The sequence below is a fragment of the Phyllopteryx taeniolatus genome, chromosome 19 (genome assembly GCF_024500385.1).
Source record: "Phyllopteryx taeniolatus isolate TA_2022b chromosome 19, UOR_Ptae_1.2, whole genome shotgun sequence".
NCBI lineage: Eukaryota > Metazoa > Chordata > Actinopteri > Syngnathiformes > Syngnathidae > Phyllopteryx > Phyllopteryx taeniolatus.
In genome coordinates this window covers 552,782-564,709 of record NC_084520.1, presented here as the reverse complement: position 1 = coordinate 564,709, position 11,928 = coordinate 552,782, and the positions used below count along the sequence as shown (strand labels likewise).

Genomic DNA, 11,928 nt, shown 5'->3' with positions numbered 1-11,928 from the left:
CATGTGACTCAGAACGAATGCTCAAGTATCTCTCTCTAGGAATGTGTGACCTTTAGCCTTTTAACAGGCAAGAAACAATGTTTCTATTGCGTCTATTTTTCAAATGTAACTAAAATTGTAATATTATATTATTATAATAATTGTAATATCAATTTGTAAAAAAAAAAAAAAAAAAAAAATGTCCACATTTTCTCCCAGTAATGTAATGGATTACAATTGCATACATTTTGTTCCAGAATTGTTCACACTTAACATGCTTTTGTCCATCTGGGCAGTTTAAAAATAGTTGCCTCACTCAATGCATCTTGTGCATCGGTGTAATCGGGGTGTCAGAAATGAGGGCACTGAAAATCGTTCAGCGTCGCTTGAGTACAGAAACAAATGCAGTTTTTCTTTTCAATTACAAAGAAATGCGTTTCCCAAATGACGTACTCGTAAAGTAGTAAATACGCATTCCCCATAGAGTATTACAACACTGTTTACCGTATTTATTTATTTGCTCATCATCCATCCCCGTGGTAGGCTGCTGGTGTTGAAGTGCGCAAACATCCGAGTGTCATATTCTGTACTTTTTGTGCGTGAACCTGAATGCAGCATTGTGTAAGCGAGGGTCCATTATTATCCAACCTGACCATTGGCAAATAATATAAATAGCAGCGAGTTTTGCGCAAATGAGGTCGCCATTTTGACAATGGTAAGGTTCCAACACATCGGCAATATTACACGAGTCATTGTATTTACTGGCGAGGGATGTCGTCGTAACGCTGTGGTGCGCGCGAGCAACTGTTAGCCGGGCTAGCTAGTCAGCTAGCAAAAGCATCTTTTCATCTCCGTCGAACAACGTCGTCCTCCATCCCAATTCCTGTTCAACTCTAAGTTCATTTGATTTGTTTGTGGGTGTCAAAGTTGGCCGCTCCTCTGTCAATAACGACGCATAACTTTAATGTGGCGCGTTCGGAAAGTTTGTTGTGAAAACCGTGCGCAATCCAAATTGCGCTGGGATTTTGTTTCATGGAAGGGGGAAATATCCCATTGAGATTAGCAGCCTCTTTTTCGAGTGAGTCCTAGCCAAACACAAAATACTGTTGCATATTTACATAAATAAATACGGCAAATGTTCCAAACGGGAGACCGTGGTCCTCAGTCGGAAAAGGGTGGCGTGCCCTCTCCGGGTCGGGGATGAGATCCTGCCCCTAGTGGAGGAGTTCAAGTATCTTGGAGTCTTGTTCACGACTGCGGGGAGAACGGAACGGGAGATCGACAGGCGGATCGGTGCGGCGTCTGCAGTGATGCATGCGGACTTTGTATCGGCCCGTTGTGGTAAAGAAGGAGCTAAGCCGAAAGGCGAAGCTCTCGATTTACCGGTCGATCTACCTTCCTCCCCTCACCTACGGTCACGAGCTGTGGGTGATGAGGGTTCTGTCGTTGTGGAATTGGTCTCAAAACCCCTGGCTTTCAAAGTGTCCAAAGAAATTAAATCAGTCTTTCCATGCATAAGGAACACTACAGAAGTGGAGGAGAGCGGGGGTAACACCCCCATGTCCATAATTCCCTCCCTGGTAAAGCCAATTTTAAATGGCATCTCTTTTCCAAGGTCCTTGCAGCCTCACGAAACTTTGTTGACATTGAAATCATTTCATTGGTTGGCGGACAGCCGGCACAGCTGCCTCACAGTTCTGGGGACCGGGATTGAAATCCCGGCCTCGCCTGTGTGGAGTTTGCATGTTCTCCCCGTCGTGCCTGCGTGGCTTTTCTCCGGGCACTCCGGTTTCCTCCCACATCCCAAAACGTGCATGGTAGGTTCATTGAAGATTCTAAATTGCCCATAGGTGTGAATGGGAGTGCGTGTGCTTGTTTGTTTCTATGTGCCCTGCGATTGGCCGGCGACCAGTTCAGGGTGTACCCCTCTTCCCGCCCGAAGTTAGCTGGGATAAAGCGCTACAGAAAATGAATGAATGGATGGATGGTTGGCGGAAATCCAAATAACTGATTTTGAAGTAAGTTGACGTAATATTTTCACACTAAATAATAAGCCTCTGTGTGTGCGTGTTGTTGGTTTTTTTGAAAGGATATGCACACAAACGTATGAAATATTAGCATGAGAGTCTGATTTCAAATTTGGTTTGATAATAGGCAAATTGCAGTCTTGTGTGATTTCATTACCCTATAAATGTGTTGGCATAATATTAAGTTGATATTCAACTCACTTATATTTTCAAACAAGATAGAGCCAAATTGTTCTTAAGGGAGGCATCTTCCCCCGTTCTCCCACTACTAAGAGTTACAGATCATGTTCATTCGGTGTACACTGAGAGACATCAAGTGCAGAGAGACTGACTGCAACTATGGTACGCATCCTCTGCTGTCATCTGACAATTCTGTCAACACCTTTGCAGGGCCTCCACACTGTAGGACAACGCAGACACCAGTTTGAGAAGCCAAAGTGCTCCATCAAACTGATATCTGAAAGGTACCGTATGCTCCCGGTGACTCGTTGGCATAGATTGGCTCACGAAGGGAATGATAAAGAATTGTGTTGGTCAACATTATGGTGCTAAATCCAGGCCATATGTTCCGTTTGTTTTTTTACTGTATATGAATACATTTGTCAATGTACATGTCATTTTGATCAATTCTTATTTTTCTTTTTTCTTTTTTTTCCAATTTGATGACTTTTGATTTGCAATATCTCAGAGCGGACGGCACGGCGAGCCACTGGTTAGCACGTCTGCCTCACAGTTCTGCGGCCCAAGGTTCAAATCCAGCCTTGCCTGTTTGCACGTTCTCCCCGCGCCTGCGTGGGTTTTCTCCGGGTACTCCGCTTTCCTTCCACATCCTTAAAACATGCATGGAAGGTTAATTGAAGATTCTAAATTGTCCATAGGTGTGAATGGTTGTTTATCTATATGTGCCCTGCAATTGGCTGCCGACCAGTTCACGGTTCTCACTCAGAGTTAGCTGAGATCGGCGCCGGCACACCCCTACCCTTGTGAGGATAAGCGGTTCAGAAAATGGATGGATGGATATCTCTGAGAGCTTTGGTACCGACACTACCCACAGAGACAAGGCCATTAAAGTGAACAAAGAAATGGCTTCGAATTTATTCAGCACATCAAAAATGTCCTAAATCACCTAAAAATCTTCGACGATTTTGTTTTATTTTGGGAAATGTAAATCGATTTATTTTCTTACTTTATAAAGCCATTTCAATAAAGTATGTTTTTCCAAATTAGCCTCGGCGCAATCAGTTGATGATGAAAATGAAACAAGGGTGGACATTTCATCCGGATAATGATCCCAAAAATAATGCCAAGGAAACTCTCAACTGGTTTCAAAGAAGAAGAAAAAAAAAGTTGCTAGAATGGCCCAGCCAATCACCTGACTTGAAACTAATCGAAAATCTAGGGAAAGAACTGAAACTCAAGGCCCATAAAAGAAGCCCATGGAACCTTCAAGATTTGAAGACCGCTTGTGTGGAGGAATGGGCCAAAATCTCACCAGAGCAATGCATGCGACTAGTTTCTCCATACAGGAGGCGTCTTGAAGCTATCATTGCAAACAAAGGCTTTTGTACAATGTATGAAATAAATACCAGTTGGCGTGTTCAATACTTTTTTCCTGTGTCATTTCACATTATTACACATAATTTCTGATCTTATTTGTTGTACTTTATTTGTATGTATGGATATTTCATGAGAAAAATGGGGATGTGTTAAAATAATTATTTTAGCTGCTGTGTGTGTGTGTCACTATATATATATATATATATATATATATATATATATATATATATATATATAGGCGGCACGGTGGAGCGTCTGCCTCACAGTTCTGAGGACCCGGGTTCAATCCCCGGCCCCGCCTGTGTGGAGTTTGCACGTTCTCCCCGTGCCTGCGTGGCTTTTCTCCGGGCACTCCGCTTTCCTCCCACATCCCCCCAAAAAACATGCATTCATTGGAGACTCTAAATTGCCCGTAGGTGTGACTGTGAGTGCGGATGGTTGTTCGTTTGTTTGTATGTGCCCTGCGATTGGCCGGCGACCAGTTCAGGGTGTACCCCGCCTCCTGCCCGATGACAGCTGGGATAGGCTCCAGCAAGCCTAGTGCGACCCTAGTGAGGAGAAGCGGCTCGGAAAATGGACGGATGGATGGATATATATATATATATATATACACACACACAGTGGGTACGGAAAGTATTCAGACCCATTCAATTTCTCATTCTTTGTTATATTGCAGCTGTTTGCTAAAATCATTGAAGTTCTTTTGTTTCCTCATTAATGTACACACAGCACCGCATATTTACAGAAAAAAAAACGGAATTGTTGAAATGTTTGCTAACTTATCACACAGCCATAAGAATTCAGACCTTTTGCTGTGCCACTCACATATTGAACTCGGGTGCTGTCCATTTCTTCTGATCATCCTTGAGATGGTTCCACACCTTCATGGGAGTCCAGCTGTGTTTGATGATACTGATTGGACTGGATTAGGAAAGCCGCACCCCTGTCTATAGAAGACCTCACAGCTCACAGTGCATGTCAGAGCAAATGGGGAATTATGAGGTCAAAGGAACTGCCTGAAGAGCTCAGAGACAGAATTGTGGCAAGGCACAGATCTGGCCATGGTTACAAAAAGAATTCTGCTGCACTTAAGGTGACTGTGTGATATTTGAGTTTATATTTTTTAATATCTCTGCTAAAATCTCAACAATTCAGTTTTTTTTCTGTCAATATGGGGTGCTGTGTGTACATTAATGAGGGGGGGAAATGAAATGAAATGATTTTAGTAAATGGCTGCAATATAACAGAGAGTGAAAAAGTTAAGGGGTTCTGAATACTTGAATGAATAAGCAACCCCACATAGGAAGAAAGGAGCTGAGATTCGAGCACAGAACTTCACAACCAAAGTACCTGTACATTGATAACTGTCGAATTTTAAAATCAAACCTGACGTGTCAGTTATTGATCAGTTTTTTTTTTTTGCAGTACAATATCTATTTTTTCAAATAAACAAAATGTATGCAGTGGTCTGGATTTAGCACCATCATCTTTCAATGTGTGTATCAAAAAAGCCTTGTATTTCACAACTTGGCAGCAACCAACACGGAGAAAAGGCAGTCAAGGCCCAACTCATTTGATAGTTTGGAGAAATTAAGGTACATTAATACACATAAGTGGCAGCTCACAGTACAGTCCAGCACTTGGTTGTAGTTTGTGTTTCATTTCACTAGGTGCTCGTAAGTTTCATTTGCACGCACGCATTCATTTGTCACATGATGTATGACTCACAAGGGACACAGTCAGGAGTGGGCAGGAAAGAGAAACTTAAGCTTAAGTAAGAACTCTTATTCGTTTTCCACAACCCCAATTCTAATGAAGTTGCGACGTTGTGTTAAACATAAATAATAACACAATACAATGATTTGCAAATCATGTTCAACCTATATTGAATTGAATAAACTACCAAGACAAGATATTTCATGTTCAAACTGATCAACTTGATTGTTTTTAGCAAATAATCATTCACTTAGAATTTGACGGCTGCCGCACGTTCCAAAAAAGCTGGGACAGGGTCGTGTTTACCACTGTGTTACATCACCTTCGGTGACAGGTGGCAAAAAAGAAAGTCGAGGAATGCTCATCAAACACGTGTTACTATGCAAAGCAAAAGCCATTAATCAACAACACCCAGAAACGCCGCCGGCTTCTCTGGGCCCGAGCTCATCTAAGATGGACCGATGCAAAGCGGAAAAGTGTTCTGTGGTCCGACGAGTCCACATTTCAAATTGTTTTTGGGAAATTGTGGTCGTCGTGTCCTCCGTGCCAAAGAGGAAAAGAACCATCCGGACTGTTATGGACGCAAAGTTCAAAAGCCAGCATCTGTGATGGTATAGGGCTGTGTTAGTGCCAATGGCATGGGTAACTTACACATCTATGAAGGCACCATTAAGGTACATACAGGTTTTGGAGAAACATATGCTGCCATCCAAGCAACGTCTTTGTCACGGACGCCCCTGCAAGACAATGCCAAATCACATTGAAAATGCGTGGCGCGTTACGAAGCGTCAAATACGACAACGGAGACCCCGGACTGTTGAACAGCTGAAGCTGTACATCGAGCAAGAATGGGAAAGAATTCCACCGACAAAGCTTCAACAATTCGTGTCCTCAGTTCCCAAACGTTTGTTGAATGTTGTTCAAAGAAAAGGTGATGTGTAACACAGTGGTAAACATGAGCCTTGTCCCAGCTTTTTTGGAACGTGCGGCAGCCATAAAATTCCAAGTTAATGATTATTTGCTCAAAACAATCAAGTTTATCAGTTTGAACATGAAATATCTTGTCTTTGTAGTGTATTCAATTCAATATAGGTCGTACATGATTTGCAAATCGTTGTATTCTGTTTGTATTTATGTTTAACACAATGTCCCAAATTCATTGGAATTGAAGTTGTGTCTTGTCATTCACCTTTTTTCATCTGTTGTCCTCTTCATTGATGTCCCCTTAATCATTATCCGACAAGGAAGATTATTTGGTCTTTCCAGGTGGGGAAAATGGACCCCCGCATGGACCAATAATAAAACATTCAAATGCTGTTTCATGAAAAATCCTAATATAGTATATTGATACATCTTTACAGTTAAAACAACTTAAAGCAAATAAGACAAAAAATGAACAATAATGTGGAATAGGCGTATAGAAATGGATTGCTATATGGCATTCTAATATGCGTACAGTAGATCCATGATATTAGCGCATCCATTTTCATGCGCAGTATTGTTTTTTTGGCCAATTGTTTTGAATACATCAGCTAGTTTGACAGCCTCCTTGATTAAACCCCCACCCACTTAAGTTACCAAATATAATATTTTATCTGAGAAACAATAATTTCACGCAATACAACAGATAATCACAATCATGTATAATATGTATGTGTGCGTATGTATTTGATGTATAGCAGCCCTTTTATTGCAATAGCTTTTTTGTTCTTTGATTTTTCTTGATTTATGCAACTCCAGTCCCATATTCCTGGAATATGGGACTGGGAGTGAGGCTAGTAGCAACAAGTACCTTTGAATGAGCAGGCCTCTTACTTTCAGTTTCATTTCTGTCTGGCTGCAGAGACCGAAACAAAACAGGATGGGGGAGGGATTTATAAGCTAACTCAAGAGGCTTTCTGGCTCATGTTCAGTTGTTCAAGCAGATCTGGACGTACAAAAGAGGAAACGAGGTAAGACTGTCTTCATATTTGCATTTGGTTGGACAGCAAAGCTACTTACAGAAATGAGTTTGAGAATATCATTGATGGTTGAATTCAATATCATTTTTGTGTAGTAGACACACTAGATCTGTGACCATCTTCTTGAAGCTTTTATAACATCCCATTATTCATCTGTGGGCATTAATATGGGTACACTTCACCGGAACTAAAGACGTTTGTAACAATGTAGTGACTTGAGTCAGTCGAGTGTTGGTAGCCCAGTGTTTATGTACTCTTAAGTAAATATGTGGTCTGACACTTGGGGGCTGAGCTGCTGTGCTCCTTAAAAGCTTTCAATTTGAATTCATATAATCTTACAGTTGACCATGGGAAAATATATGTCCCAAACTGTCCAACTACAGTATCCTAGTCCACCGGTTCTCAAACTGGGATCCCCGGGCATACGTGAGCCACAGCTTGGGGGTCCGCAAGTTATGTGGTATTATTTTAAAAAGTGCATACCTACATTGGGGAATTTGTCCTGTGTTGGTTTCGCCAGACCTCATGCCTCAGTGCTGGATGTTATACAACTGTGTGAGAAAATGAAATTCCAGAAAACAATGATTTACATCAGAGGTGTGATCCACGTTAGGTTCGCCTTGCCCCAATCTGACTCACCGAGAATGTGCACTGACTTGTAAATGCCAAATGTAATCGCTATCAAATTAGTTGGGCACTCACTAGGGTTGGGAATTGTTTGAATTTGAGAAATGACGGTTCCGAAACTAGTTCCAAACGATTCTTGATTCCGATTCTTTTAGGAGGCTGGGTTAAAAAAGTTTGCATGGTTTTAATAAAGGGTGTCCAAATCATGAACGTCCATTTTCTTAGCAGCCCGTAGCGTCGACTAAAATGAACATTTGACCCGAGGTTCTTTATAACCAGTATCCATATCAAACCTATGAACTAAAAGGTCATGTTTGTTGGACTATCCCAATTGACGTCAAATGGTTTATATGTGCAAATTTTAACTTGACTTCCTGTTCTAAGCTTGTAGACTTTTACTTTGAAGGGTACGCACCGGAACTCAGCATTTTGGCACGAAAAGTAACTTCACACGGCACCGGCGATTTGTTTTATTTGTATTTTCTTTCTTTAATGGATGGAATCAAATGCTATAAAACGCTGATTCCTTTCCTTCCACACCGATGAGGCACAAGGTTAGTGTTACAGTGGTACAGTGAGACAACGTTTATGTGAATTTGGTCCCAATTCATTCTGATGTAAAGTTGCTGCGGTGAAGTTTTAGCCCAATTTTGAAGCTTTTTTTTTTGTTTGTTTTTTTTTCATCGGCTCGTAACGTTGGTTCGAATACTAAAAAATAAGTGCTAAAAAACATCAGTGCAAAAGTGCAAGCAACCATTTACCTAGTTAGGTGTCTCAATGTTTGCAGAGACGTATTTTATTGCTTCGCTCACCCAGTTGAAGGCTGAAGGCTGAAGGCTGAGACTTGTCAGACGCGACACACCGTGAAAGCCTCCTTTGCGCAATATAAGTTCGAATGCAAATCCGGCCTCGCCTGAGTAGACTTTGCATGTTCTCCCTGCGCCTGCGTGGATTTTCTCCGGGTGCTCCGGTTTCCTCCCACATTCCAAAAACAGGCATTGAAGACTCTAAATTGCCCATAGGTGTGAATGTGAGTGAGAATGGTTGTTTGTCTCTGTGTGCCCTGTGATTGGCTGGCGACCGGTTCAGGTCGTACCCCGCCTCTTGCCCCTAATCAACTGGGATAGGCTCCAGCATGCCTGCGCCCCTCGTGAGGATAAGCGCTGTAGACAATGGATGGATGGTTAGGCAGGAATTTGCCTTCGGAAATGTATTTGTTTAATTATTCTGTATAATATGCTAGTTCCACTTCTTGAATTGTACTACTAAAATGAACTTTTTTTCAACATTAACATTTATTGAGATGCATTTGTACAATAACGTTCCTTTAACTTCCATCCATCCATTTTCTTCACCGCTTCTCCTCACGCGGGTCGCGGGCGCGCTGGAGCCCATCCCAGCTATCATCGGGCAGGAGGCGGGGTACACCCTCAACTGGTTGAGCCAATCGCACATAGAAACAAACAACCATTCACATTCACACCTACGGGCAATTTAGAGTCTTCAATTCACCTACCATGCATGTTTTTTTTGGCGGGGATGTGGGAGGAAAGCGGAGTGCCCGGAGAAAAGCCAAGCAGGCACGAGGAGAATATGCAAACTCCACACAGGCGGGGCCGGGGATTGCACCCGGGTCCTCACAACTGTGAGGGAGACGCTCTAACCAGTCGACCACTGTGCCGCCTTCCTTTAACTTAAAAAGCTTAGTAAGTTAGTGTTATCAGTTCAATGTGAGCCCTGTGAATCCGGTTCTTTTTTTAACCTTTGGTGTTGGTTGGAATGGCTGTTGTGGAATAAAAGACAACGAAAGGCACAATTAATACCAGTGACTCCTTCGAAGCTGGTTGAATTGAACTCTACTGAGGTCTCGTGAGTTTTTTTTTTGGGGGGGGGGGGGGGGGGGGGGGACCTTTATAGGCTTATGATTGTTGTTCGGTGTCCGTATTTTACGGCCTCTGTGGTGTCTACAAAGGTAGACACCATTGTAGTGTAACTGCTTTGTCGTGTTAATAATTAAATGCTGATATGTTGTTCCACTGGCAGAATTAATCAACATGGACAGTGTTCTTGAAGATGTCGTGGCCATGGTGAAGCAGCACCCAGAAGGAATCCCAGTAGGAAAACTTGGTTCATACTACCGTAAGACATACAGTCGCAGTCTATATATATCTAACCTGGGATTTAAGTCCAATGCTATTCTGTTAGCCTCTCTGGATAACGACTTGTTTATAGAGGAAGATTTGGTGTTTCACAAGGACTACAAGTGCAATGAAGGCACCGTAGAAACTGAAGCTGGAACTAGTGCTAGTGCTAGTGCTAGGGCTAGTGCTAGTGCTGTGACTGTGGCTTGTGAATCCGCCAAACTAAAAAGAGAAGGAAAGAAGGTCAAGAAGGCGAAAAATCTAGTGGCCATGATGACGGAATATCCGGAAGGGATTCTTATGAAGAATCTGGCCGTAGCCTACAGGCAGAAATACCAACAAAAGTTGAAATGGAAGTCTTTGGGTTTCAGTTCAATTCCTGCCCTGGTAGCAACGTTAAACAATGATCTTGTAGTGATCGGGGAACTGGTGATCCACAAGATACACCAGCCTCAAGATCCTCAGGGAGCTGGAATATCAGCAACACCTTTGAATTCACAAATATCTTCATCAGCTCAGACCCTTCCCGTTAAAGCTCTCTCCACTGGATCCAAGCTCACTGATGAACTGGACCAACAGCAGCTCCACAAGAGGATCGTAGAGGTGAGTCAATGCACTGATCAAATAATGCTAGTGCAGTTGTTACCATGCAGAATTGTGTCAATCCAAATCGGAATCAGCAGAAACCATCACATTTTCAGCCATATAGAAGATTTTATATACGTAAACCGTTTCTTAATTCATTGAAATTTGTATATATATAACATTTCATATTATTATTTGAATGTAATACTTAATAATATGATACACATTAAGAACAATCACAACAGTAATGGTACCAAAAACCAGTATGTATTATTATTAAATATATATATACATTTTGAATAGAAATGTTCATCGTTAGGAATTCAGTTTAACAATTGCGTAGAACTGTTTGTTGATGAATCATGTCTGAAACAAAAGGTAGCGCACTGCTTGGGTGCAACCGGAAGGTCCTCCAGGTGGCATTATTTTGCTCAACAAGACGCTGAAATCTCAGAGCAATCGGAGAGAGAGATTCTCCCATCTCATTAAATATAAGATATTGAATAAATAGTTCATCAATTCATTGACTGTAAAATTTCCCTATCAAATGGGACTAAGTATAAGCTAAATGTAATATACAAATGAAAGTTTCATTGACAGCAGTGTTAATTTTGACAACAAATTTCGATTTAGTCTTAATCTTTTGACTAAAACGGAATTTATTTTTGGTCATTTTTCCAGGTAGATGTATTTGTTTAGAGTTGTGGGCATAGTTTCATGGCCAGTTGCACGCTGCACTGGTAGAACGAGTTGTAGTTATTTATGAACAAGGAAATGTGAGTCTGCCGCTGAATGGCCACTTCGTGGAATAAGGGCGCTTGGTGTTTCTATCGTGGGGTATACACTCCGGCCCCATGACGTCACGGGGCTAGTTTTTAGCCGCGCCCACAAAATCAGGACCATTTAGAAGGTGAAAAAGAGTTTTCAGCCATATCGCAACAATTCAGTACTATATTGTTCTCAGTCTTTGCACACGTATTCAGCAATTATCGTCAAACATATTTCATGTATTTAGAAACAAAACACAAAAATGAGTCCGGTTGCACTTTAAGCAAGTAAACCCCCCCCCCCCCCCCAAAAAAAGTATGTGGTGTGTCTGTTGATAAACGGCTACGCAATAACAACTTGTTTTATGAACGTTATGAACTCCCACACACCATAGCAAGACAGCGGGGAAGTTAAATAAGTGATACTAATCATATTTTTAATAACTTAACATGCATACCTGTGCGTGGATTTGAGGATGACTGGACTGCAATTGTCTCTTCCAGTGGGTTATATTCGTTAACCCGCAGCTGCTGGATTCAATCTCAAACTCGCTACATTACATCCTAA

The 11,928-nt window shown here is 41.8% G+C and overlaps 1 protein-coding gene and 1 long non-coding RNA gene across 8 annotated transcripts in view; one reads left to right on the top strand and one right to left on the bottom strand.

Annotated features, from left to right (window-relative positions):
* The first annotated feature begins 165 nt into the window (after nucleotides 1-165).
* Nucleotides 166-11,928, top strand: part of wu:fj29h11 (uncharacterized) — a 64,333-nt gene continuing 52,570 nt past the window's right edge. For 5 of the 7 annotated variants that reach the window (XM_061756344.1, XM_061756343.1, XM_061756342.1 and 2 more), the window contains exons 1-4: nucleotides 202-694; nucleotides 2,397-2,470; nucleotides 7,123-7,231; nucleotides 9,911-10,611. In XM_061756344.1, the coding sequence (XP_061612328.1) occupies nucleotides 9,922-10,611 (690 nt within the window). In that variant the 5' untranslated portion in view covers nucleotides 202-694; nucleotides 2,397-2,470; nucleotides 7,123-7,231; nucleotides 9,911-9,921. Of the gene's footprint in view, nucleotides 695-2,396; nucleotides 2,471-7,122; nucleotides 7,232-9,910; nucleotides 10,612-11,928 lie in introns of all 7 variants that reach the window. The other 2 variants (XM_061756345.1, XR_009785694.1) reach the window with 2 other exon arrangements.
* LOC133469386 (uncharacterized) lies at nucleotides 5,769-8,675 on the bottom strand. The gene is made up of 3 exons (XR_009785697.1): nucleotides 7,728-8,675; nucleotides 5,962-6,016; nucleotides 5,769-5,882 (listed from the first exon to the last, which is right to left on the bottom strand). It is a non-coding gene; the product is annotated as an uncharacterized LOC133469386 (long non-coding RNA).